We start from the raw sequence: 24191 nt of genomic DNA, 5'->3' as shown, positions 1-24191 counted from the left end.
TAGCTTTAAAAGGGGCTTGGACAGATTTATGGAGGAGAAGTCGATCTATGGCTACCAATCTTGATCCTCTTTGATCTGAGATTGCAAAGGCCTTAACAGACCAGGTGCTCGGGAGCAACAGCCGCAGAAGGCCATTGCTTTCACCTCCTGCAGGTGAGCTCCCAAAGGCACCTGATGGGCCACTGTGAGTAGCAGAGAGCTGGACTAGATGGACTCTGGTCTGATCCAGCTGGCTTGTTCTTATGTTCTTATGTTCTACTTGCAGTGAGCTGTTTACCAAAAGAGGCATTTGAGGGGCAACCCTTGAGTCTGCAGTGGTACAAGGAGGTTCCACCAGCTCAGGATTCTACCACATCATAAGCCCCGACTGCAGAGGCAGAGGACTATGTGTCTCTGGAGATGGTGGGGGGCAACAACTGAGATACTAAGATATGGAAGCTCTCACTGGAAGCTCCCTGTGTCTCTGGGATGGCCTACAGATTGCCCTGGGGAAAGGACATGAGATGGGCCTTTTCGTGATTGATTTTATAAATGTTTCTGTTAGTTTATACCAACGATACCTTGCCCTTTCCCCCACCTACTCTTTGCTCCCAGCTGAATCCAGCTCAGGGTGATCGCTACAACTGAGGCAGGGAAAGACTCCATGTCCTCTTGTAAAGCTTTGCTTTCACAATAAATCCTACTAGTAAAACACCCCACAAACCCTGGAATGTAGGCTGGATGTTGCTGATCTACAGCTGAACTGGGCTCAACCTGCATTAGGTTGTAAAGGGGCGGATTCAAAGAAGTGACTCCTTCAGAGATACGGCACACCCCTCCTCTGAGGATGTACAATTCTGTCGCATCAGGAGCCATGACAGAACGTAATTACACTTTATGCAGAGAATTTTCTTCAGCAGAGGCTGATTACTAGAAAGGCGAGGGCAAAGCAGTGACTCATGCAGAGAGGCAACAAGTACCTTCTTCCGTGGGCGGGATGCTTTAAACTTTGTTCTCAGGGACCAGTAGTGGATCTCATATAATGTGAATGTAAGGGGAAGGAAATGTAGGTATACAATGTATAAAACTGATCGACATAATCTTAGAAACGAGGAAGCATGTGCCATAAAGCAAACTGCAGACTTGGTCTTCACTGCACTATTTTAAGAAGGAGTTTAGCAAGAACTGTGAGCCTAACCTTAAACCCGCTACAGCACAGTTGTCAAGCTCGCAGCCCTCCAGATGTTATGGACTACAGTTCCCAACATCCCCTGCCAGCATGATGGTTGCAGAGGATGATGGGAACTGTAGTCCATAATGTCTGGAGGGCTGTGAGTTTGACACCTCTGTAATCTATTTAAAAGAAAGCAGCTGTGTGTGGCCTTTATTCTTGAAAGAGGGGGGCAGGGGTTTTTTGGGGGGAGCCCAGGCCAGTCCCCCCCCCCTTGTGCTTTTCAGAAAAGTTGGGGAGACTCCATGGGGAAGAGGGGACCAGAAATGACGTCTTGCACGTCTGCCAGCTCCTGAGCTGGAGCTTCCCAGCGCTCCTGGGAGAGGGGGTCCAACCCCTGTGCAGAATGGATGCCAACAGCCCGGGACAGCGCCACTCTGACCGCCGCCTTCGCATGGGACCTCATGTGCAGGTTGTGGGGGCCCCGGTAACTTTCTGAGGCTCTTTGGCCAAGGAGCTCCTGTACAAAAGGGATGCCAACAGCCCGGGATGATGCTTCTCAGGGCGCCGCCTTCGCACGAGACCTCAGGTGGAGGTTGTGGGCGACTCCACTAACGTTGCAAGCCTCTTGGAGCTGGCAGCCCCTTTGGCCAATGGAGCTGAGAGCCTAGGGCGGCCTTTCTCAGGCGCCACCTTCGCACAAGGCCGCACGTCGAGGTTGCCTAGTGTCGGAGCCTCTTTGGAGCAAAAGCCCCTTTGCAGAGTGGTGCCCAGAGTCTGAGACGCGCTTGTAGTTCATGACTTTGGCCACCGGAGGGCAGCAGCAGCGTCCCCAGCAGTTCCCCTGCACAAAGAGTCTCGGACATTCTACAACCTCGACGTGTGGCCTCGTGCGAACGCGGCGACTGGGAAAGGCAGTCCTAGGCTCTCGGCTCCATTTTCCAACCGGGCTGCCAGGTCAAAGAGGCTGGGGAAGTCAGCGGAATCCCCCCCCCTCCCCATCAATAACATCCACCTGCGGTTTCGTCATTCACTATGGGCTATAAGGTCATTCACCTCTCCCCTCTGCAAACATGGAGACAAGCACATTCACACTTGGAGGGTGTGGGTGTGTGTGGAGAATTGGGAGGTCGAGTCCTGAGCGGATGAAGCCCAGAAAAGCCACAAACGGGAGTCATTCACATCTCCCCTCTGCAAACACGGGGATAAGCGCTTGTAGTTTGCGACTTTGGCCTCCGGAGTACACGTTATAACCATCGCTATAGCGATAGTTATAGCGATCGTTATAACAGCCATCGTTATAGCGATCGCTATAACGATGGCTGTTATACCGATCGCTATAACGATTGTAAACTACAAGCGCTTATCCCCGTGTTTGCAGAGGGGAGATGTGAATGACCGTATATAGCCCATAGTGAATGACAAGACCGCAGGTAATGGCCCTTATGATGATCGTTATAATGACGAGGCGGCACTTCCAGGTTGTGGAGTGTCCGAGTCTCTTTGGGCAGGGGAGCCGCTGGGGGACGCTACTGTTGCCCTCCGGTGGCCAAAGGCGTGAACTACAAGGTGCGTCTCAGACTCTGGGCGCCACTCTGTAAAGGGGCTTTTGCTCCAAAGAGGCTCCGACACTAGGCAACCTCGATGTGCGGCCTCGTGCGAAGGCGGCGCCCTGAGAAGTGTCATCCTGGGCTGCTGGCATCCCTTTTGCACGGGCGCTCCTTGGCCAAAGAGCCTCAGAAAGTTAGCAGAGCCCCCACAACCTGCACATGAGGTCCCATGCGAAGGCGGCGGTCAAAGTAGCGCTGTCCCGGGCTGTTGGCATCCACTCTGCACAGGGGTCGGACCCCCTCTCCCAGGAGCGCTGGGAAGCTCCAGCTCAGGAGCTGGCAGACGTGCAAGACGTCATTTCTGGTCCCCTCTTCCCCATGGAGTCTCCCCCACTTTTCTGAAAAGCACAAGGGGGGGCTGGCTCCTGGCAATTGCTCCTGCCCTGGGCTCCCCCCCCCCCAAACCCTGCCCCCTCTTTCAAGAATAGAGGCCACACACAGCTGCTTTCTCGGTGTTAAACTCACGGCCCTCCAAATGTTATGGACTACAGTTCCCATCATCCCCTGCAACCATAATGCTGGCAGGGGATGATGGGAACGGTAGTCCATAACATCTGGAGGGCCGCGAGTTTGACACCTGCGCGCTACAGTCTGCCTCTTTAAAATCTCAAAAATACTCAAAATTTCTTTCCATGCCCTTTTTGGATCCATAGCGCCATCCAGCGGCTCTATTGGGTTTTTTTAAAAATATACACACAAATGTTTAAATATCTATCCAGCCCACCAAGGGTCAGAGGAATTTTACAAAAATGTATTGATTTTTTTAAACTTCTCTTGAAACTCCTGCAGGCATTTCCTCTGAACATGCCCCCGCCCCACATCTTATTGCAGCTGGGGTATAATTCAGCTGTGGTTCTGGGAAGGAGAAAAAATAGTGCAAAGTTTTCCCAAATCTTCATCTTGAAACCGCTCTGCCCCTTCTCCCCTGACTCTGGCCGGGCTTTCCCTGAGTGGTACCTCTGCAGCCACTCTTTCTTCTGGACCCTTCTCAAAACTTGGAGAATTCATGAAATCCCTCCCACCACCGGCCTCACCTCTCCAAAGGGTCCCACTTGCCCCATCATTCTTCCTGAAAGCCAGCGTGGTGTAGTGGTTAAGAGCAAGTGGATTCTAATCTGGAGAACCGGGTTTGATTCCCCACTCCTCCACCTGAGTGGCAGAGGCTTCTCCGGTGAACCAGATGTGCTTCCACACTGCAACATTCCTGCTGGATGACCATGGGCTAGTCACAGTTCTCTCTGAACTCTCTCAGTCCCACCTAGAAGAAGAGTTTGGATTTATATCCCCCCTTTCTCTCCTGCTGGAGACTTACAATCTCCTTGCCCTTCCCCCCTCACAACAAACACCCTGTGAGGCAGGTGGGGCTGAGAGAGCTCCGAGAAGCTGTGACTAGCCCAAGGTCACCCAGCTGGCGTGTGTGGGAGTGTACAGGCTAATCTGAATTCCCCAGAGAAGCCTCCACAGCTCAGGCGGCAGAGCTGGGAATCAAACCCGGTTCCTCCAGATTAGATACACGAGCTCTTAACCTCTTACGCCACTGCTGCTCCTCACAAGGTGTCTGACAAGGGAAAGGAGCTTGTAAGCCACCTTGAGTCTTCTAACAGGAGGGAAAGGGGGGGATATAAATCCAAAATCATCATCATCTTCTTTCATTGACGTGCTTCTTCATCCCAAACGATTAAGAGGGAAGAGATTCTCTGACATCCCCTTCCTGGTCAGCTCCTCCTGGTGGCTTCTGATGGGTGCCCAGGGTGGCGCTGCTTCAGACACTTTCTGGCACACAGACCCCAAAGGACTCTGGGAGTTGCAGGTTAGACAAGTCATGAACTTGGGAGAAAGAGAACATGGCAGCCCAGAGCAGCCGTTGGTGGCTGCAAGACCAAGAAGGGAGGGGGGATTTGGTAGGGAAGCAAGACGCCCCAGAAGCCACCCTCCAAAGCTGCAGGGAATTGTGGGAGATTTTAGGACGCCAACTAGAAGAGGGATCTTCCTGTGCCAAGTTGTCTTGCACCTCCTTTGGAACCAAGTCTGCTGGATGGATGGCCAAAGACTCTCGCCTGGAAAGAGCCCCGGCCCGGCTCTGGGGGCAGATTAACCATTGGGTGGCCGTTCAAAAAGACATCTCCCAAAGCATTCCCCAAATCACTGCCCCTTTTCAGGGGGAAGTCACCTCAACTGGTTTAAAAGTAGAGAGCCCTAACTTGGGAGGCAGGAGGGACTTTCGCCCTCCCCAATGTGTTCATGTGTGAAGTGAAGTTAACAGAAGACAGGAAGCGGAAGAGTATTTTTGAAAACTCAGACATACATTCCAACCGACAAAGGTGTTACATTCCCAGAGTGGGAAACTCAAGAGAGCAGGTCTGCGTGACAGATTTAAAATGATTAACAAGCGATTCCTTCCATCGAGGAATTTGTCACTAGTGTCTCCTACCCTTCACGGAACTACGACCCCCGATTTCCCTTGTTCTGCCGCGTAGACGTGCCTGACACATAAACACAGGATTCAAGAGCTGAAGCCCCTCGGTCGAGGAACAGACTTCTCTGAAAAGCTGGGAATCCTTTCCCCGGAACTCCCTTGTGGGAAGAAACGTTGTGCCGCCCACACACAGGAGAGAAGGCACGGAAGGCTGTTCTCTGCAGTTGGCCCCAGCTGGGGCACCTCTTCCGGAGGCATCAGCTGACACCCACTTTGGCCCTCCCAAGCCAGTGTCACAGTTCCTAGTGGCACAGATCAAAACCAGCAGGTCTCCACCACGAAAACATCCTCAGAGTGGTGGAGAATTGGCCATCCGTGGATGTAGAAGAACCAGTCGAGATCTGCCCAACCAAAGCCTCCCCCACCGAGTCTCTTCCTCTGCCACCAATATATTATCACAATGTGCAATTTCTTATACTCAAACATGCCCAGCCCCCCCTATTGTCTCACCGACGGCCGTTTTGTCCCTGCACCCCAGTTGCATCCCAGTAAAGTTTCGGCTTCTGCTTGGCCCCTTCCCCAACAGCAAAATGGCTAAGAGCAAAGCATGGTCGTTATTGGAGAGAAAGGAAAGATGTCCCAGCCTCCGCTGCAGGGGACGGTCCCAGGAGCCCGCTGCTCACTCCTCGGCCTCTTCTTCGTGCTGGCGGTAATGGGGCTGGTGGTGGTGCTGGGGGGTGGCGGCGGCGGCGGCGGCATCTTCCCCCTCCTGCTGGGGGTCGCCGGGGAGATTCTCGTCGGCGTTCAGGTAGACGTTGAAGAGCGCCCCGTCTTGACTCTGCTCCTTCCCACAAGCTTGACAGCTGCAATGCAGGATCTTTTCCACCAGCTTGTCCACACGGGGGATGTCCTCGTTGTTGGGACAATCCAGCGTCACCTGAGGAAGACCAGCAAGGGAGCGGAAACAAAATTAAGTAAGCTGGGCTATCATTCCTGGGGGTGGGGGGGCTCACAGCTGCCTCCTCTGACCGCAGTGCCTCTATTCCCAAATACTATTTAAAGCCCTTCATGGTTGGGGGGGATGTCTAAACTGGAGAACTGGGTTTGATTCCCCACGCCTCCTCCTGAATGGCAGAGACTTATCTGGTGAGCCAGATGTGCTTCTGCACTCCTACCCTGTTTCCCTGAAAATAAGACCTACCCCCAAAATAAGCCTAACTGTGGTGGCGAACCTTTGGCACTCCAGATGTTATGGACTACAATGTAGGGGCTGATGGGAATTGTAGTCCATAACATCTGGAGTGCCAAAGATTCGCCACCACTGCGCCTAGTATGATTTTTGGGGACTTTTGGAGGATGCTTGAAATATAAGCCCTACTCCAAAAAATAAGCCCTAGTTACAGATTCCCCAGCGCAGCTGATCTGGTCACAAGGGGGATGGGGGGGGGGGGGCAAAATCGCAGAAAAAAGTAAGACATCCCCTGAAATTAAGCCTTAACACATCTTTTGGAGCAAAAATGAATATAAGACCCTGTCTTATTTTCGGGGAAACACGGTACATTCCTGCTTGACAAAGGACTGCCTTTGTCCATCTTGAATCGACTGTCTTGGAAGACTTCTGCTCATATGATAGAAAAAGAAGGAGAAGGAGAGTTTGGATTTATACCTACCTTTCTCTCCTGTAAGGAGTCTCAAGGTGGCTTACAAACTCCTTTCCCTTCCTCTCCCCACAACAGACACCTTGTGAAGAAGGTGGGGCTGAGAGAGTTCTGGGAGAACTGTGATTAGCCCAAGGTCAACCAGCAGGAATGTAGGAGTGCAGAAACACATCTGGTTCACCAGAGAAGCCTCTGCCACTCAGGTGGAGGAGTGGGGAATCAAACCCGGTTCTCCAGATTAGAATCCACCTGCTCTTAACCACCACACCACGCTGGGGCAGAATAAAGATGAATGTGCGCACAAACCCCCAGCATGGTTGTCTTTGGTACAGCTGAATTCAAGCCTCAAGGGGGCTACTGGGTGTGGCTGCTGCACAGCGAACAGCCCCTTCTGTGCTATGTCCAGACCCCCCAACCCCACTGCCGTTACAGTCAGCCGCCTTTTCCCATTTGCAGAAACCCGATTGGACAAGTGGGAGTCACTCACAATTTCCCACAAGGATTGCGCCGGCATGCAGGAGTCGCAATGCACCAGGGACTCGGTGGATTGTGGGAAGGTGTTGGGGACGCTGTAGCTGAAGCACTGCCCCAAGCAGGCCCTGCGGAGGAAGGAAAGACAAGGAACAAGCACATTAGAAGGGCCCCAGGACAGGAAATAGGGCTGAATGCAAAGGGAAGAAGAAGAAGACGAGTTTGGATTTATATCCCCCCTTTCTCTCCTGCAGGAGAGACTCAAAGGGGCTTACAATCTCCTTGCCCTCCCCCCCTCACAACAAACACCCTGTGAGGTAGGTGGGGCTGAGAGAGCTCCAAGAAGCTGTGACTAGCCCAAGGTCACCCAGCTGGCATGTGTGGGAGTGTACGGGCTAATCTGAATTCCCCAGATAAGCCTCCACAGCTCAGGCGGCAGAGCGGGGAATCAAACCCGGTTCCTCCAGATTAGATACAGAAGCTCTTAACCTCCTACGCCACTGCTGCTCCTGTTTAAAATGATGCTGGAGGAAATCTGGGCCGAGGAGGGGGAGCCCACTGCACGCCTCCAGTCATGGGGGGAAAGGCCAGCCCGGGATCTCCCCAGCAGACAGACAAAAGATGACCAGTTACCTGTTCTGGATGGACTTGGACTCGCAGCCATTGTGACCCACGATCTGCGTGATGTTCTTGGCTTCGCACCAGGCACTCTTGTCTGGGAACAAGGCCAGCTTGTTTATGGGAGGCGGCGCTGCCAGGATCAGGGCCGGAAGGAAGAAACCCAGCAGGAACCGCAGCATCGTGGCCTCTTCTGCAGCAACTCTAAAGCTAAAGGGGACCAAGACAGGAGAACGGTCAGGGCACTGTCCACGTTTTAACATTGCACTGGATTTTGTTTGGTGTTGCAATCCGCCTTCAACATCGGAAAAGGAGGGATTTTTCAAAAATCAGCATCGTTTTAAACAGAACGCAAGGTTTAGGCAGTTATCCAAGCAAAGCTCCAGAAAAGTAAACAAAACACAACACAAGAAACTCTTAAGGAGATTTACCTTGTGAAGTAAGCTATTTTCTGTAATGCCATTAATTTGGGCTTACAGTTCATGTTTACTGGCACAGATGGAGATTAACCGTTCAGTTATCCCTTCCATACTGCAGAGGTTAGGGAGCGGCACCCCCCACGATCAGGAAATCCACGTAAAATATGTTGGCTCTCCCTTCATACCAGAGAAGTCTGGAAGGCGCTCCAAAGGGTGATCACTACTGCTCAGAGGATTATCGGCTGCCCTCTCCCCTCCTTGGAAGAACTCTATAATTCCCGAAGCCTAAAGAGAGCCCAAAATATTCTGAGAGACCCGTCTCATCCAGCACACTCTCTTTTCGAACTGTTACCGTCCGGCAGACGATACAGGTCTATAAAAACTAGGACAAAGAGGCTTAGAGACAGCTTCTACTCTAGAGCTGTGGCTATGCTAAACTCCGCAGCTTCGTGTTGATGTGTTTGGGGATGTGTAGGGATGGGTGGAGGAAGGGGAAAGTGAGGATGGGGTATGAGTCTGAAATTGTGTGCATCGAGGAATGCTGCTGTAAATTTCGTTGTGCGTGCACAATGACAATAAAATGCTTATGCTTAAATTATACAACACTATGCATATATTTTATGCATTTCTAAATTGCTTAACTTTTTCTGTGTCTTCTGACCTTTGGATGTTGTCTGTGTTGAACCAAATGTGTCCTCACACTCCTACATTCCTGCTGGGTGACCTTGGGCTAGCCACAGTTCTCTCTGGACTCTCTCAGCCCCACCTGCCTCACAAGGGGTCTGTTGTGGGGAGAGGAAGGGAAAGGAGCTTGTAAGCCACCTTGAGTCTCCTTACAGGAGAGGAAGGTGGGGTACAAATCCAAACTCCTCCTCCTCCTCTTCTTCATTTAACGTCCCCATGGCTCAATTAAAGGCAGTCTATCCCTGATCCAACTGGACTGTTCTTGGGCAATGGACCAAAAGACTCTCTTTCGCAGACTAACCAGCAGGTGCCGCCAGAGCAGAAGCCAGAAGAGGAAAGGCAAAAGAGGGAAAGTTGGCCTGAATCTGTCCCTGGAACATTTCTCCTGGTTTTCTGCCGCCCTCCCTGTGAGTCTTCCGTTCCGCCCATTTTCATTAAGGGCGTTCACTAATTGTTTGTTTCCTGTATGCTGTCTGGAGGCCATTTGCAGGCAATTAACACAAAAAGTGTCAGTTTTAAGGGAGGGAGGGGTTTGAATCCAGCGCAAGGGAAGTGGGAGCTTTGCAAGGGGACTCCTCCAGGGAAGGTGGAACCAAGAGGAGGATCTTCACCTTGAACCTGGCAGCATGAGAAACCCAAGAGCATCCAAGCCATTTTCAGGTTTCCAGCCGACCAGGGAAATGGACCTGCTTTTGCACCTTTGAGTGCAGTTCCATCTACCCATAATGCTCTTTGCAGAAGTTGCACGGGAATCGAGTCCTGCATGCCGATTGGTGGGAAGAGAGCCGTCGACTCACATTCCGTTCCTTAGCAAATTATGTCTTAGGATTTCTTTGTTTACATCATTGATACCCAACCTTTCTCCTCAATGGGAACCCACAGTGGCTTATGTAATTCTCCTCTCCTCCATCCTCATAACAGCCCTATGAGGTAGATTAGACAGAGAGTAGGACTGGGCACGGTCACCTAGCAAGCTTCCTTGACAGAGGTGACATTCGAACCCAGATCTTGCCTATTCTAGTCCAACACACTATTACATAAGGTTGGTTCTCCGAAGTGACTGTTTGGGGTGGCACAACTAGGAGGGATGAGCTACAGGGATTCTGTCTACTCGTATGCTGCCAGCTGTCCGTGGTAGAGGACAAGACTGCTATCACGTCGTGGGCCACCATTGGCCAAGTCCTTGTGGCTTTACCACGTTGCCTTGACCCCAGCTGCTGGCAGTGTCAAGCAGAGAGGGGCTGTGTCTTGCATGGGGCAACAGAATACCCCAGACCTGTCCCACATAATGGGCAGTGATGATTTGCGGCTGATCACAGCTCCTCGGCATCCACCCAAGTGCAGGGTGGATCTGGTACAGCTGCAGGAAATCCTGCCACTGCGTTGTTTTCACTGCAAGGAAAACAGCGCAGTGGCAGGGTTTCCTGCAGCCGTTCCAGAGCTTTTGAAATGCACAGCTGCTGAGCCTTCCAATAAGAAGGGAGGGACTTGGCTGTATTTTGTGGTCCTCCTTCCAACAACCCTGTCAGGTAGGCCAGCGGTGCGACTCTCATCACAGATCACTGGGCCAAGGCCGAGAGAAAGAGTAGAATCTCCATGGCTACCGGATAAGCTTGTGGCAGAGGTAAGATTCAAACTAGGGACAGCCTGATTCATTTTTATGTCTCTCTGTTTTTATTTAAAACATTTATTAGCCACCTTTCTTCCTCATGGAGCTCAAGGCAGCTTACGCAATAAATCCATAAAATCCATTTTTAAAAACTCATGGTTAGAATCATTGGTGGGATCCAAAAATTTTAGTAACAGGTTCCCTTGGTGGTGGGATTCAAACAGTGGCGTAGCGCCAATGGGGCTGGGCAGGGCACGAAGGGGGGGGGGCAGGCATTCCGGGGCGGGGCATCAATAATTTATCTGTTATTGTAAAAAAACTCCTGCTGTAAAAAAAGGTCCTAATTTCCAGCTGGTATCTTTCTGTCCATAATTTAAACACATTATAGCAAGTCCTATCATCTACTGCCAACAGAAACAACTACTTCTCCTCTAATTGACTGCCTGTCAAATACTTAATACTTTCAAATACTTAATTTTGTTTCTAGAAATCAAAAGAAGGATACTTTCCTTAAACAAGGAACTTTACCATATTACTAAAACATGTTTTTAAAACAGCCCAACAGGGAGAATTATCTCCCATTTTCTACCTTCGCTAACCAGCCACGTAGGAAACAACAGAACTTTATGATTTTTGGACCTAATGGAATTTCTAACGGAAAAGCAGACCCAATTAGTAACCCCCTCTCGGCACACACAAATAATTAGCAACCCACTCTCAGGAACTGGTGAGAACCTGCTGGATCCCACCTCTGGTTAGAATCACAGTTTAGAACTATTAGCAAATGAATCAGATGTGATCCTATTTGAACTGGCCTAGCTGACTCTGCTTCCTGAAGCTCAACAATGAGGGGTCAGGCACACCTCCCAGGGGTTGTTGTTCCATAAATATGGGGCTGCCACTAAAAAGGCCCTCTCCTGTGTGCCCCACCAAACAAAAATCTTTGCATGGAAGTCACCACTAATTGTCTGCTTCTGAGACAGCAAAAGTTCCGATTTAGGAGCCAGGTACATCAGGGTTTTTGTCAGCCAAAAAATAGAAGGGATAGGGTACACATATTATGCTACATCAGCTATGAAAACTGTTCTAGGCCCCGTTTGAAATTCTGCCTCTCTCTTGGCTTCAAGCAAGACTCCACAGCACACAGGCGCATCGTGTAGGCTCGTGCCGGGAAAAGCCAGGTAAAAATCAAATATATACTTTTTAAAAATAAAAATAAAATTAGGGTGTTGTGGGTTTTCTGGGTTATATGGAGATGCCAGCCACAGATGCAGGCGAAACGTCAGGAGAAAATGCTACTGGAACATGGCCATACATCCCAGAAAACCCACAACACCCCAGTGATTCCGGCCATGAAAGCCTTCAACAATACAAAAATAAAGTTATTTCCTTTTTTTAAATAAGACAAATATTCCCGAGAAGGCAGTTGTACCACACCATTCAACAACCCATGCAAACAATTCATTAGCTTACCAAAGTAAACACCTCATCTTAGGAAAAGCATTGCAGGATCAAACCACGGGGTCCTCTTGCTCATATCCCGGTTCCAACTGTGGCCAGCCAGGTGCCTCTAGGAAGGCCCAGGAGCCAGGAATGGAAGCCAACGCCCTTCTCTGCTGATTTGCAAACGACACCTATTCCTGGGGGTTCCCCTCCCACCTGTTAACAGCTCACAAAAAATGGCTCAACTGGGCCTGCCCAAAGGTCCTGCATTCTCTGCCTAGCAGTGACCATTCTCTGAATGCTTGCACAAAAGATCTTCCCCTGTTTGTTTTTAGTAGCTGGGATGCAGAGATATACTGCTTCTGACTATGGCAGCTCCTTCCAATGATCACATGAGCCTTCCTAATAAGTAATACACTATTTCCAGTCTCTTTCACAACCTCTTGCCTTCATTTGCTTATTTTTGCCCTTACATTAAAAGAAACCCCTTAGGATTTAGTAAATCGTTACAAAGACTTTCCTATTTGGGTCTTTCTTGACCTGACCTGATCCTCCTGCAGAAGACAGGACTCTGGCCCAGCCAGGGGATGCAAACCTGGCTGGTTCTTCTCCAAAAGGAAGCAGCTGTTCACAGCTGCCCTGAAGCCCAATGCTTAACAAACAGGAGATCGGTCATGTTTCCATATTCCATTTGTCCTCCCCCACAACCCTTCTACTGGAAGTTTCAGAGCAAAATAAAAGATGTTCCCCTCCGAGCGTTTGATATTTGAGATACTTAAAATAAATCTACAAGTAGAATTGACCAAATTTGCAATCAGGCACCAATAAACCAACTCATGAAATAAACCTGGTGCTCATGGGAGATGCCAGCAATTGAGATGGAGTCATTTTGCCTGCCAAGCAGATGGTCTACTCAGGGGTAGGGAACCTGCGGCTCTCCAGATGTTCAGGAACTACAATTCCCATCAGCCCCTTCCTGCATGGCCAATTGGCCATGCAGGAAGGGGCTGATGGGAATTGTAGTTCCTGAACATCTGGAGAGCCGCAGGTTCCCTACCTTTGGTCTACATTGAGCCACACGGACCCTTCCCTTCTGAACTGGGCAAACTTCAGTGCCTCACAGGCTGGTGTATTTGGGACTGGCAAGACCAGAAAGGGGTGGAGTCTGAAAAGAAGCAGAAGGCTGCAGAACTCCTGAGGTTGGAGGGAGCAAGGCTACCAGGCTGGGACCTTGGTTGACTTTTATAAGCCCTTAACACCTTGTTTAAGGTAACTGCAATGTTGTTGGGAACTAGCCGGAAGGGAGTTGTTTATTTTTGCTATATTGTAAATGTTAGAATTTATTGTTTCAGGGTTTTTGTGTATGTAAATGGTGAGAGTTTTTCTGGGGACCTTCATCATCTCAAATCCAGTTCACCAAGCCTCTCTGGAGTCTCCATGAGCCAACCACCAGCAGGAAGAAATGGACTTGGCATTACCAGACTGTAATTGGAAGGACTTGGAATGAAACTTGAACAGGACCTTGGAGTGTTAAGTTAAATGTTAATGTTTGATAATTGTCATATGTTAAAGAAAGTAAACCTTTTTGTTTAAAATTTAGTTGTTGCAAACTCCTTCCAAGTTCTGTCCCACAGAACCCACAAGCTGAGGTTACACAAGCCTGGAGTTTTGTCTCCTTTTCCCACACACAGCTCTCACTGGATCACGTATGCTCCTGGCCAGTTATTTGGTCCATATCTTTTGCATTCTCTCTCCCAATGACATGTGCTTTGATCTGGAATCTATCAGCACTCCTCCAGGGAACTGCAACGTTAAATACCCTCGTTCCCTGGCTACGCAGTCTTTCTTTCATCAATAAAATACATATTATAAACATTTTCCTTTATTACATATTATTTAAAAATAAAGTTCCATTGCATATGTGTCAAACTCGTGGCCCTCCAGATGTTATGAACTACAGTTCCCATCATCCCCTGCCAGCATCATGCTCACAGGGGATGATGGGAACTGTAGTCTATAACATCTGGAGGGCCACGAGTTTGACACCTGGGCATTAGGGAAAGCAAGATCCAGCCAAGATCCATTACAGAAAAAATTCCCAGGGGGTCCCAACTTGCTCCCCCACCACATGGCGGCCTAGTGATTATTCCTGCAACACTTGCAGAAAATGACTCCCCACACTGCAGAAATCGAGGGGAGAAACTTTTCAGTTCCCAGCTCATCTGCTGACCTAATTCCACAGATACCAGAGAAATCCTCCATAGCAAATGCTACTTCTTTGCATTGGAAATGACTGGTGCCTGGGACTATCTTTGCCTCCCTATAGAAATTCATGGTGCCTCTTTAGATATTGAAACAAGTGAATGGGTGTGTCAGTGCCCCACCTTTAAATGGTCTTGTCTACATTTTTGCCCTGTATTTTGGGTCACTCCCTTGAATCTCCTTATCTTTGGGTCTCCATAATTTCCTTCTGAGCACAAAGACCAACCCCACTTTGTTGTTATTGTTATTCTTGTTTTGCTGTCAAGTTGTAGTTGATTTACAGCACCCCTGCAGTGTTTTCAAAGCAAGAAATTAACAGAGAGGAGTGTTGTGGTTTTTCCAGGCTTGTATGGCCGTGTTCCAGTAGCATTTTCTCCTGATGTTTTGCCTGCATCTGATGCAGGCGAGACATCAGGAGAAAATGCTACTGGAACGCGGCCATACAACCCGGAAAACCCACAACACCTTAGTGATTCCAGCTGTGAACGCCTTCGACAATACATCAACAGAGATGGCTTGCTATTGCCTGCCACTGCATAGCAACCTTGGGCTTCCTTGGTGGTCTCCCATCCAAATACTAGTCATGGCTGACCCTGTTTAGCTTCTGAGATCTGATGAGATCAGGCAAACCTGAATCATCCAAGTCAAGACAACCACATAAGAACATAAGAAAGAGCCTGCTAGATCAGACCAGAGTCCATCTCGTCCAGCACTCTGCTACTCGCAGTGGCCCACCAGATGCCTTTGGGATCTCACATGCAGGAGGTGAAAGCAATGGCCTTCTGCTGCTGCTGCTCCTGAGCACCTGGTCTGCTAAGGCATTTGCAATCTCAGATCAAGGAGGATCAAGATTGGTAGCCAGAGATCGTCTTCTCCTCCATAAATCTGTCCAAGCCCCTTTTAAAGCTATCCAGGTTAGTGGCCATCACCACCTCCTGTGGCAGCATATTCCAAACACCAATCACGCGTACTATATATACCATGTATACATTCCACTGACTAAGACTCTAGAAGAATAGTTTGGATTTATACCCTGCTTTTCTCTCCTGTAAGGAATCTCGCTGAAGGTGGCCTATACTCCTTTTCCCTTCCTCTCCCCACAACAGACACCTTGCGGAGTCAGTGGGGCTGAGAGAGTTCAGAGAGAATTGGGACTGGCCCAAAGTCACCCAGCAGGCTTCATGTGTAGGAGCAGGGGAACAAATCCAGTTCACCAGAGAAGAGTCTGCCGTTCATGTGGAGGAGCGGGGAATCAAACCCCGTTCTCCAGATTAGAGTCCACCACTCTTAACCATGACACCACAGTGGCTCTGCTGAGCTCAGTGGGCCCTGGGCTGGCTGAGTTGAAGACAGCTTCAGATGAGAGGCCAAAGCCAATGGAAATCATGACTAAATTGGCAGTCACGCTGCCTGACCACTGTCGGAGGCAGCAGCCAAATGAAGATGTCTTCTTCTGAGCCACTGGGTCTGGGTCTCCAGCATCCGGGGTAGAAAGTGCTTTTTCCTTACCTCTTGTGATTCTGCAGCCCAGAGGTCCCCAACGTGGGGCCCATGGTTGCTACGGTGCCAGTTGACACCATTTCTGGTGGCCACCAACTGTTTTTAGAAAGTGGGCAAGGCCAGGTGGAACTTATTGCCTGGCAAGTTTTGTGTAACGGAAGGTAAGCTGGAGGAACCATTTGGTGGCCGGCTCCCCCTCCTGCAGCCTCCATCTCACTGCAGCTGTTGTGTTGCTGCGCCTACGCCCACGCCCACCACGTGGTGTAAGAATTCCAAAGGGACCCCCCAGGCTCCAAAAGGTTGGGGACCCCTGCTTTACTGGGAGAGGCCCAGGAGCGGACTTTTTCCTGTCCTCCCACAAAGCCACGAGTCCACATTTCACACCAGTCTCAGGGCCCAGGCCGGTCAGATCCAGCAAAGCGAGTCTCATGTTCAGGGAAGAACTGCCAGCGTATCTATGAGATATGGGAAGTGGCTTGGCAGACGGTTCACATAGCCTTTATCCCGGATCCGTGCGAGGCAATAATGCGCCACGGCTTCCCCTCGAGCGATCTCACCATGCCCCTTTTCCCAGATCCTGCACCCACACACAGCCAATTTGCATCAGACCGGGATTTCCCACATAGACGTTCCCAAGGCGTCTGCGCGCACGGCATGGCACGGAGGCAGACTCCAGCAGAGAACCAGTCTTGTGATCAACAAGATCAAACCGGGCACCCACTTGGCATGTTTCGACACAGCCGTTTGCCCAACTCCTGTTGTGTGGTGGCCAAGATTCAAAATGCGCAAACAGGCTTCAATCGTGACAGCCCCAATCTTCCCTGCATCTTGTTTTCAAAACCTCCGCTCTACCAAACGAGCTCAGACCCGCACCGGAGAGTGAAGCAAGACCCGGCTCTCGCAGGAAAGTAGGCCAGCGTGGAACACCTGAAAGGCAGACGCAGACTGGAGGCGCAAGCCAGCCACACCGGGGAGCAAAGCTGAACCCGGGGGTAGGGTTGACAACTCCAGATTGGGAAATTCCTAGATATTTTGGGGGGGAGGGGAAAGGAGCCTGGAAAGGGTGGGATTGGGGGAGAAGAAGAAGAGTTTGGATTTATATCCCCCCTTTCTCTCCTGCAGGAGACTCAAAGGGGCTGACAATCTCCTTGCTCTTCCCCCCTCACAACAAACACCCTGTGAGGTAGGTGGGGCTGAGAGAGCTCCGAGAAGCTGTGACTAGCCCAAGGTCACCCAGCTGGCGTGTGTGGGAGTGCACAGGCTAATCTGAATTCCCCAGATAAGCCTCCACAGCTCAGGCGGCAGAGCTGGGAATCAAACCCGGTTCCTCCAGATTAGATACATGAGCTGTCGAGCTCTTAACCTCCTACGCCACTGCTGCCCAGAAAGAACTCAGTGGGAATAGGATTCCACTGGATCTGTTGTTCAAATCAGCTGTTTTCTCCAAGGGAACTGATATCTGTAGTCTGGAAATCACCTGTAATTTCAGGAGATGCCCAAGCCCCACCTGACAACTGGCAACTGTACTCCAGGCTTAGGGATGGAGAGTACGGGATCTCCTGGGACCCCTCCCACAGGCCTCCCCCCCCCCATCCCCATGTACCATATGCTTCCCAGCATCGGGAGCACTCTCAAGTGGAGGCATCTTTCGTGTTCTTCCTCCACAGCTACACAACAAGTTCATAAAGAAGTGAAAGGACAAGAATTGCCCAACTCCAAAAGCACACACACACACACACACACACACACACACACACCCCGTCTCCTGTGTTTCTGCAGGATCCTGTTCTACTGGAAGAAGCCAATGCCAGACGACTGTGCGCTTTAACAAATTTGTGGATATCAGGGCACTATTTGTATCACAATCCCCCTGGCAGACTTTGTTTACATTATTGATTGAGTAAAGTGTACAGTTATTCAGTCCTATTGACTGCTAGCCATTGCTTGTGCAATGATTTCTCGGATGTACAACCCCCCCACACACACACACACACACCCCTTTGTATTTTCTGCAGGGCAGGGAAGAGCGCAGAGGTGCAGCGGGCAACCTCCTCAGACAGCACTCGCTCTGCTCCATTTCGGCATCACCTGGATACTCAGGTACATGCAGCACTTACCAAACTACTAAATTACAGGCAGTAAATCTTCCGTGATCTTAAACGAAAAGGAAACCAAGAGGCTGAGCCGGCCACTCTTAAAAATAGAAAGAGGAAAGGAAAGAAAGTGCACAGTTTGCCTTTGCCGAGGAACAGAGCCAGAGCTATGGGTTGCAAAGCGGGTGACTTGGACCCCCTGGAAACAAGAACTGTGGCACAGAATGAAGAGCCATAGCTTGTGCCCCCCCCCAAAAAAAAAACACACACACTGAGCTGTTTAGGGCTTATTCCTAGGCCTGTACTCCAGAGAGGCCCTTCTCATAGAATGATAGAGTCGGAAGGGGCCATACAGGCCATCTAGTCCAACCATTGCTCAGCACAGGATAAGCCTAAAGCATCCCTGACAAGATCGGCTCCATCTAGCATGCTCAGTGGAGAGTCCTCACTTTGGCTCACCATCCAGAGACCCCAAACATCAATCAAAATGCACAGGCCCCTGCGAGATGCAGGCAGAAAGAAACGTCTTGCATTTGGGACGCTCTGCCTGTCAGTTGCCTGGTCGTTCCCAGAGAGATCAGAAGAGCTCCTTTTAGCAAAGTGCAAATGAAGGTCCAGTTCAGAGCTCTGTGGGAGTGGAATTGTTCCTGCTTCTGAATACCTGTCAGACTCACAGGGGGAAATGGATCTGGCCGGGCGGGAAACTGAAATTCCAATCCACATCACGGACTGCGAGAGTTCAGAACCACGGTGCGAAGAGCTTTCTTGGGTATGGAGGACCGGCTTAATATTTTCCCGAGCTCCACAGTCAACCACCAAACACTATTATTTGTTATTGTCGACTTCTCTGCTTCCCTTTTAAAACACGAGTATTTTATTTTGGATGAATTTCACCAGTATCTTCGAACAATCATCCTCCACCTGATTCTGTTGAGCCCTGACTTATGGGACAGCAACTAATTTTCAAATTGTGTTCAACGGAAAAGGGGGGGGGGGAGGCTTTTCTATTGAACACAATTTAAAAATTAGTTGCAAATTCAAAGATCAAGGCCACAGGGAGACATTTGCAGACAAGCACTGTTCAGGGCGCCTGACTCTTCTCCCAACTGCCATCTTAAAAAAGTCTGTGCCACGCTGTCAGAAAGCTGCGTTTAGGATGACGCTTATCACCACGAGACGCGCTTGTTAAAAATCAAGCTTGGATGTTTGAAGCTGTCAGCACAACTTGCTTGCAAATATCAGCTTGTAAAATGCAAATCCATCCAATCTATGATAATGCAAACAGACCTTTTTCAATCATGCAAACTCCTGGGCTATGCTTGCTTCGAAGTGGCCCACTTTAAATATGCCTTCGGGTCCTTCTGCAAAATGTCCAGGGTATAAGTTTTCAAGTGAACACCTTCAAGACCAGCAAGATTTCCAGGGTATATGCTTTTGAGAGTCAACAGACCAACAATATTTCCAATGTAAAAGTTCTCAAGAGTCTCAAAAGCTTATGTGCTGGAAATCTTGTTCTTTAAGGTGCTCGTGGACTCAGATGTTGCTCTTCAAAGCCTGAACCTCCTGCACAGACCTAAATTTGGCTCACTAAGAGGACTGATGGTATCTGCTTTGTATCCTTGTCCCTTTGGGCCTGACAGTCAACACATTGTTCACGTAAACAGAAGCTCGGATGCTGGAAGGTTAAGCATACACACTAGCCGTGCTAAACTCAGCCGTTGCATTCCTGGTCTCAGCCCCCCCCCCCCCCGAATCCAGACTTGGATGAGAATTCGAGGGAACTGGGGGGGGGGGGGGGAGAATCGGAGCTTGCCAAACCCAGCAGGCTTGCCTAATGCAGAGATGTCCCCTATTCTCTGTGAACAAAAGAGTCTTGTGGCATCGTAAAGAAGAGCAGATTTTTATGACCCAAGCAGTCGTGAGTCAGCGCCCACAGGGCTCACAAAAACTTACACGGTAATAAATTTTGCTAGTTTTTAAGATGCCACCAGACTTTGGTTTTGGCCACAGCATAATAATGAGACTTCCCACTGGAACTTCTTTTGGATTTTTTCGTACTCCCCTCCCCTCGCGGCCCCGGCTTGTGTTTCCTACACAGCCATTTTAAGTTTGCTAAAACTCCTACAGATAACCTCTCTTCAGCAGGTGTTTAGATCTGGAAGGACCTGTGTGGGGTTCCAGACTTAGAAGGTATGTAGGCTGAAAAACAAATATTTTACCACCAGCCTCCACTTTTCCAAGTAAAAATGTCATGATTCTTGGGACTGTATGCCAACCTAGCAAATGCTTGGCTGCCGATTCAAGAGAAGAAATTGTATATGTCACTAGGTTTGTACACACAAAGCAATTACCTTGTATTTATGCTGCCAAGACGCAATGAGAGACAGCACACCAGTGCTCAGAGAGTACCACCGTAGATGCCCAGTAGCACATCAAGAACAGATACCTGGCTTGATGCCGTCATTACCTGGGGGCTGAGCTCAGGTGGCCCCAACAAGTACACATGGGGCAGGAAGTCAGTACAGGTGATACCCACCTCCAGGCAAACAAACCCCTTTAGCTAATCTTGTTCCAGATGGGCTAGGAAATGATGGATTCATGCAACCCTGGATTCATGCAACAAGGTCAAAGAACAAAAAAGGATGGGGGGGAGTCCTTCCCTACAAGTGTTTGGGGCTTTTTAACTGGGGGGGGAGGTGGAGAATGTTCACGGGAGATATTTGAAAAATAGGATGGAGAAAGAGAGAGAGAATTGTATTGTCAAAGGCTTTCATGGCCGGAATCACTTGGGTGCTGTGTGGTTTCCGGGCTGTATGGCCGTGTTCTAGCAGCATTCTCTCCTGACTTTTCTCCTGCATCTGTGGCTGGCATCTTCAGAGGATCATGAAGATGCTAGCCACAGATGCAGGCGAAACGTCAGGAGAGAATGCTGCTAGAACACGGCCATACAGCCCGGAAACCACACAGCACCCAAGAGAGAGATTTTTTTTTCTCCCTGTCCCATAACACTCCAACTTGGGGGGCCAGCAAGGAACCTGACTTACAGTAGTATCAAGGCAGACAAAAGGAAGTACATTTTCATGCAACACATAATTAACATCTAGAATTTAGTATCACAGGATAGGGTGTGGGTTAATAGCTTAGATCAGTGGTTCCCAATCTGGGGTACGCATACCCCCAAGGGTACACGCCAGAGCATTTGGGAGTATGTAAAAAGATAATGTAATGGGTTTGCTAATATGGGGACACAGTTTTAGGGAAATGGGTTGCCAAGGGGTACAGGAGTGAAAGAAGTTTGAGAACCACTGGTTTAGATTACTTCATCCCCCCACCCCCCCAAAAAAATCAATGGAAGAAATATCCATCAGTGGCTGTTTAATTAAAGGGAACCTCCATGATCAGAGGCAGTATACCTCTACAAAGCAGATAATGGAGCTGAATGTCAGTTTTCTACAAGTCTTCTACAGGCAACTGAGCCACCCTTGGAAAAAGATGCCTGATTAGATAAATCTTTGGTGTAGTCCTGCAGGGTTCCCACTAATGCACTATATTCTTAGGAGGGGGACTCAGATCTATGCAGAATATATGTAAGTTCTTACAGCGCACAAAGAACAGCTACTTCTGTCTGGTGTTGATGTGGAGGAACACTGCGAGCAAACCTTCCCAAGACAGACAGTTGCAAGACCCATTCAAGTGAAGGACCGAGGGCTCGGCAGCACTTGGAAATGTTGAATTCTCGATATTCCAGTTTTTGCTGAGTGTGACTTTTAACTAGGTTCAGGATTAAGATCTTCATGAAGCAGTTGTCACCGAGTATGTTTCAGAATGGAAAACATTGTTGTGCCCTCTTAATTGACAAGAATGGTACTTCCAAAATAGCCTCAACATATGTAGGCGGTAACACATCTGGGGCGTGATAATTCTTCAGTGGATTCTCACCTGCCTCCTTATAAAAAAATAAACTTTAAACTTTTTTAAAAAAATTCAAAACTTTTTTAAAAAGATTCTGCTTTTTCCAGAGTTTTTTGGGTTTGCGCCAAACATGTGGGGACTTAAATAAAAATTTAACTTAATCCCAAAAGAACACTGAATTTGAATCCAAATCATTTAAAAAAATTCAAATCAGGATTCTGTTTTAGAATAGGGTGTGTCCTCGGCTGCACCTCCAAACTCCCTCCCAAAAGGCAACGCAGCAGACACTTATTAAGAAGCAAGACTTTGCTGGCAAAACCTGCCCATTTCACAAGAGCCCCCAAGACACAGGAATGGTCCAAGTCCCACCTGGCGCATATTCATCAGTTACTTACAACCATTCCTGAAAACCATTCAACAAGCAACTGGTAACACCTTCCGATAAACACCTGGGATGTTTTCCTTGAAGTGTGAAGGGTGCTGCCAACTTCACACAGTCCCGTCCGACAGGTTTGAAGCGTTTCCGTCATGGCACCGCCAAGCGCTGGTGCCAGGCGATTTAAGTCGTTGGACATTTGGGACAGAAGAGACTGCCCCTTTGCTCTCTGCTCCCTTTCATCCCTTGTCCTTCAAAGCCTCTTTTCCTCTTTGGCCCGGCCATCCCAGCTAGCCAATCCCTTTCTCCCTTTTATAACTGGAGAGCGACAAAAAAAACTGAAAAGAATGACCCGGCCAGAGAATCCACACACAAAAAAGAAGTTCCCAACATGCAATTCTTCGTGGATTCATCTCCTCTTTTGTCAGAGGGAGAAAAGGAAGGGGGAGACGGATGGAAAGATTTTAATGACTCCAAAGCTGTTGCTCCCCCTCCCCCCCCAAGCCCCCCATTCATCTGTAACTGATTTCTATTTGTGGCAATTTCTCCTCTTTCGAGCCATCAATCACAGCAGGGGAGGGGGCTTGGGGGGAGAGAAAAAACAGCAAAGAAATCTGGTCTCGATCAGTGGAGAAGAAAAGACAGACAGGTTTGCTCTTATTTAACAAAGCCCCGCCAGGGCGGCCGGGGGGGTGGGGGGATGGTTCTCTCTATGTGTATCTCAGTGGGCACCTGGGGCGGGGGGGGGGGTACGCGAAGGTATCCGGGAAGACAGCCTGGCAAACAAGTCAGTTCCCAACAGATGGGGGCTCACTCACTCACCCGCCCCCCACCGCCCGGGTTCACAGTGTGCAGCAGACAGGAGGTCTAGAAATGACAAAGGAAACTCACTTCGATCAACTCGCCGAAGATGCGCGGCTGGGTTTGCCAGAGGAGACCTGTGAGACCCTGAAGCCGGCAGTGGCGCGCGCCCAGCAGGAGGAGGACAGGACGAGACCCGCGAGTCGCGACCCAAGGAGAACGTCCGTCCGAGCTCAGAGTCAGGTGCGCGCACGCCCACTCCACTCCCCCCCCCCGGGGCTGCCCGCTGGGGCCGGACTCGGGTGGTTTCCTCTCCCCCCCCCACACCCCAAAAGGGAGAAAGAAAATGAGACCCGCGGCTGGCGCAGGTAGGCTTGGCCGCGGCTCCTCTGCCGAGCGCGCAGCCCGAGTGTGTCTGCCTGGGAATGCGCGGAAGAGTGGGAAGATGCGCTCCTGGCGCTGTTCACACGGCGCGTGTGGAAGCGGAGCAAACGAGCCGAAGCGACTGCTCTGCAGGGCAGCCGGACCCAACTTGGGGGAGGTCAGCCGGACTCGAGAAACATCCCTGTGGGGAAGGAAGCCGCGCGCTTTCAAGCAGCCGAACCGTCTGGTTGGGGGCGAGAACCACAGACGAAAGGAGCCCCCGAGGGCTCCGGACACAGCAGCCAGGGCGAAACAGACCACTCACCGCCAACTGGAGCCCTCAAGTGTCTTCTCGGACCGCCGGGTTTGCTCGACGGCTGCAGGAGCGCATCCAGCCACGCCGCGCCGGCGCTGAAGACGACGGCCCTTCTGGATCGCCTCCTTAGATCCGGATTCTCTCGCAGGCGTCACGCCGGAGCATCGCCGCGGGCGGGAAAGTCATCCATCCCTCCTGACCCGCGCAAGTGCAGCGGCGCAAAGGGACCGGGCGCGGGCGGGCGGCCCAAACCCAGCGGGGGACCCCCCCGGCCAGCCAAAACGAGAGCAGCCCCAAGTCTCGCAACCCCAAGACTCAGAAGCAGACTAGCAGCCGGGCGGGGGGGGCGGAGTGGGGTGGGGGGTCCCGGGGATTCGCCCGCTGCGCTCAAGGGAGCCCTCCGGAGCCACCGACTGCCCGACGCTTCTGGCTGGCCCAGGGACGAAGCTCCGCTCGGCGCCCGGCTAGGAGGGAGGGAAGGAGGTCGGGA

The 24191-nt window shown here is 50.3% G+C and overlaps 1 protein-coding gene across 4 annotated transcripts; it reads right to left on the bottom strand.

Moving 5' to 3' along the window:
* Nucleotides 1-5042: 5042 nt before the first annotated feature.
* On the bottom strand, nt 5043-23843 carry NBL1 (NBL1, DAN family BMP antagonist). Of its 4 annotated transcripts, none has more exons than XM_048519398.1 (4): nt 23711-23843; nt 7939-8133; nt 7322-7433; nt 5043-6113 (listed from the first exon to the last, which is right to left on the bottom strand). In XM_048519398.1, the coding sequence occupies exons 2-4, from the start codon at nt 8103-8105 to the stop codon at nt 5856-5858; spliced, it is 537 nt and encodes a 178-aa protein (XP_048375355.1). In that variant the 5' UTR covers nt 8106-8133; nt 23711-23843; the 3' UTR covers nt 5043-5855. The 4 variants fall into 4 exon arrangements, with proteins under 4 accessions (XP_048375355.1, XP_048375358.1, XP_048375357.1 ...); XM_048519401.1 differs by lacking the exon at nt 23711-23843 and adding an exon at nt 23113-23261; XM_048519400.1 differs by lacking the exon at nt 23711-23843 and adding an exon at nt 22241-22522.
* Between the last annotated feature and the right edge of the window lie 348 nt (nt 23844-24191).

The sequence above is a fragment of the Sphaerodactylus townsendi genome, linkage group LG16, assembly GCF_021028975.2.
Source record: "Sphaerodactylus townsendi isolate TG3544 linkage group LG16, MPM_Stown_v2.3, whole genome shotgun sequence".
NCBI classification, from domain to species: Eukaryota; Metazoa; Chordata; class Lepidosauria; order Squamata; family Sphaerodactylidae; genus Sphaerodactylus; species Sphaerodactylus townsendi.
The sequence above is the reverse complement of the archived record's forward strand: the minus strand, read 5'-3'. Positions and strand labels throughout refer to the sequence as shown.

Bases quoted from the DNA above. Each gene is read 5' to 3' on its own strand.
- NBL1 (XM_048519398.1), bottom strand. From the start codon at position 8,105: ATGCTGCGGTTCCTGCTGGGTTTCTTCCTTCCGGCCCTGATCCTGGCA. The intron at 7,434-7,938 runs GTAACTGGTCAT...CTTCCTCCGCAG, and splicing joins TCCAAGTCCATCCAGAACAG to GGCCTGCTTGGGGCAGTGCT. The intron at 6,114-7,321 runs GTGAGTGACTCC...GGTCTTCCTCAG, and splicing joins CGCAATCCTTGTGGGAAATT to GTGACGCTGGATTGTCCCAA.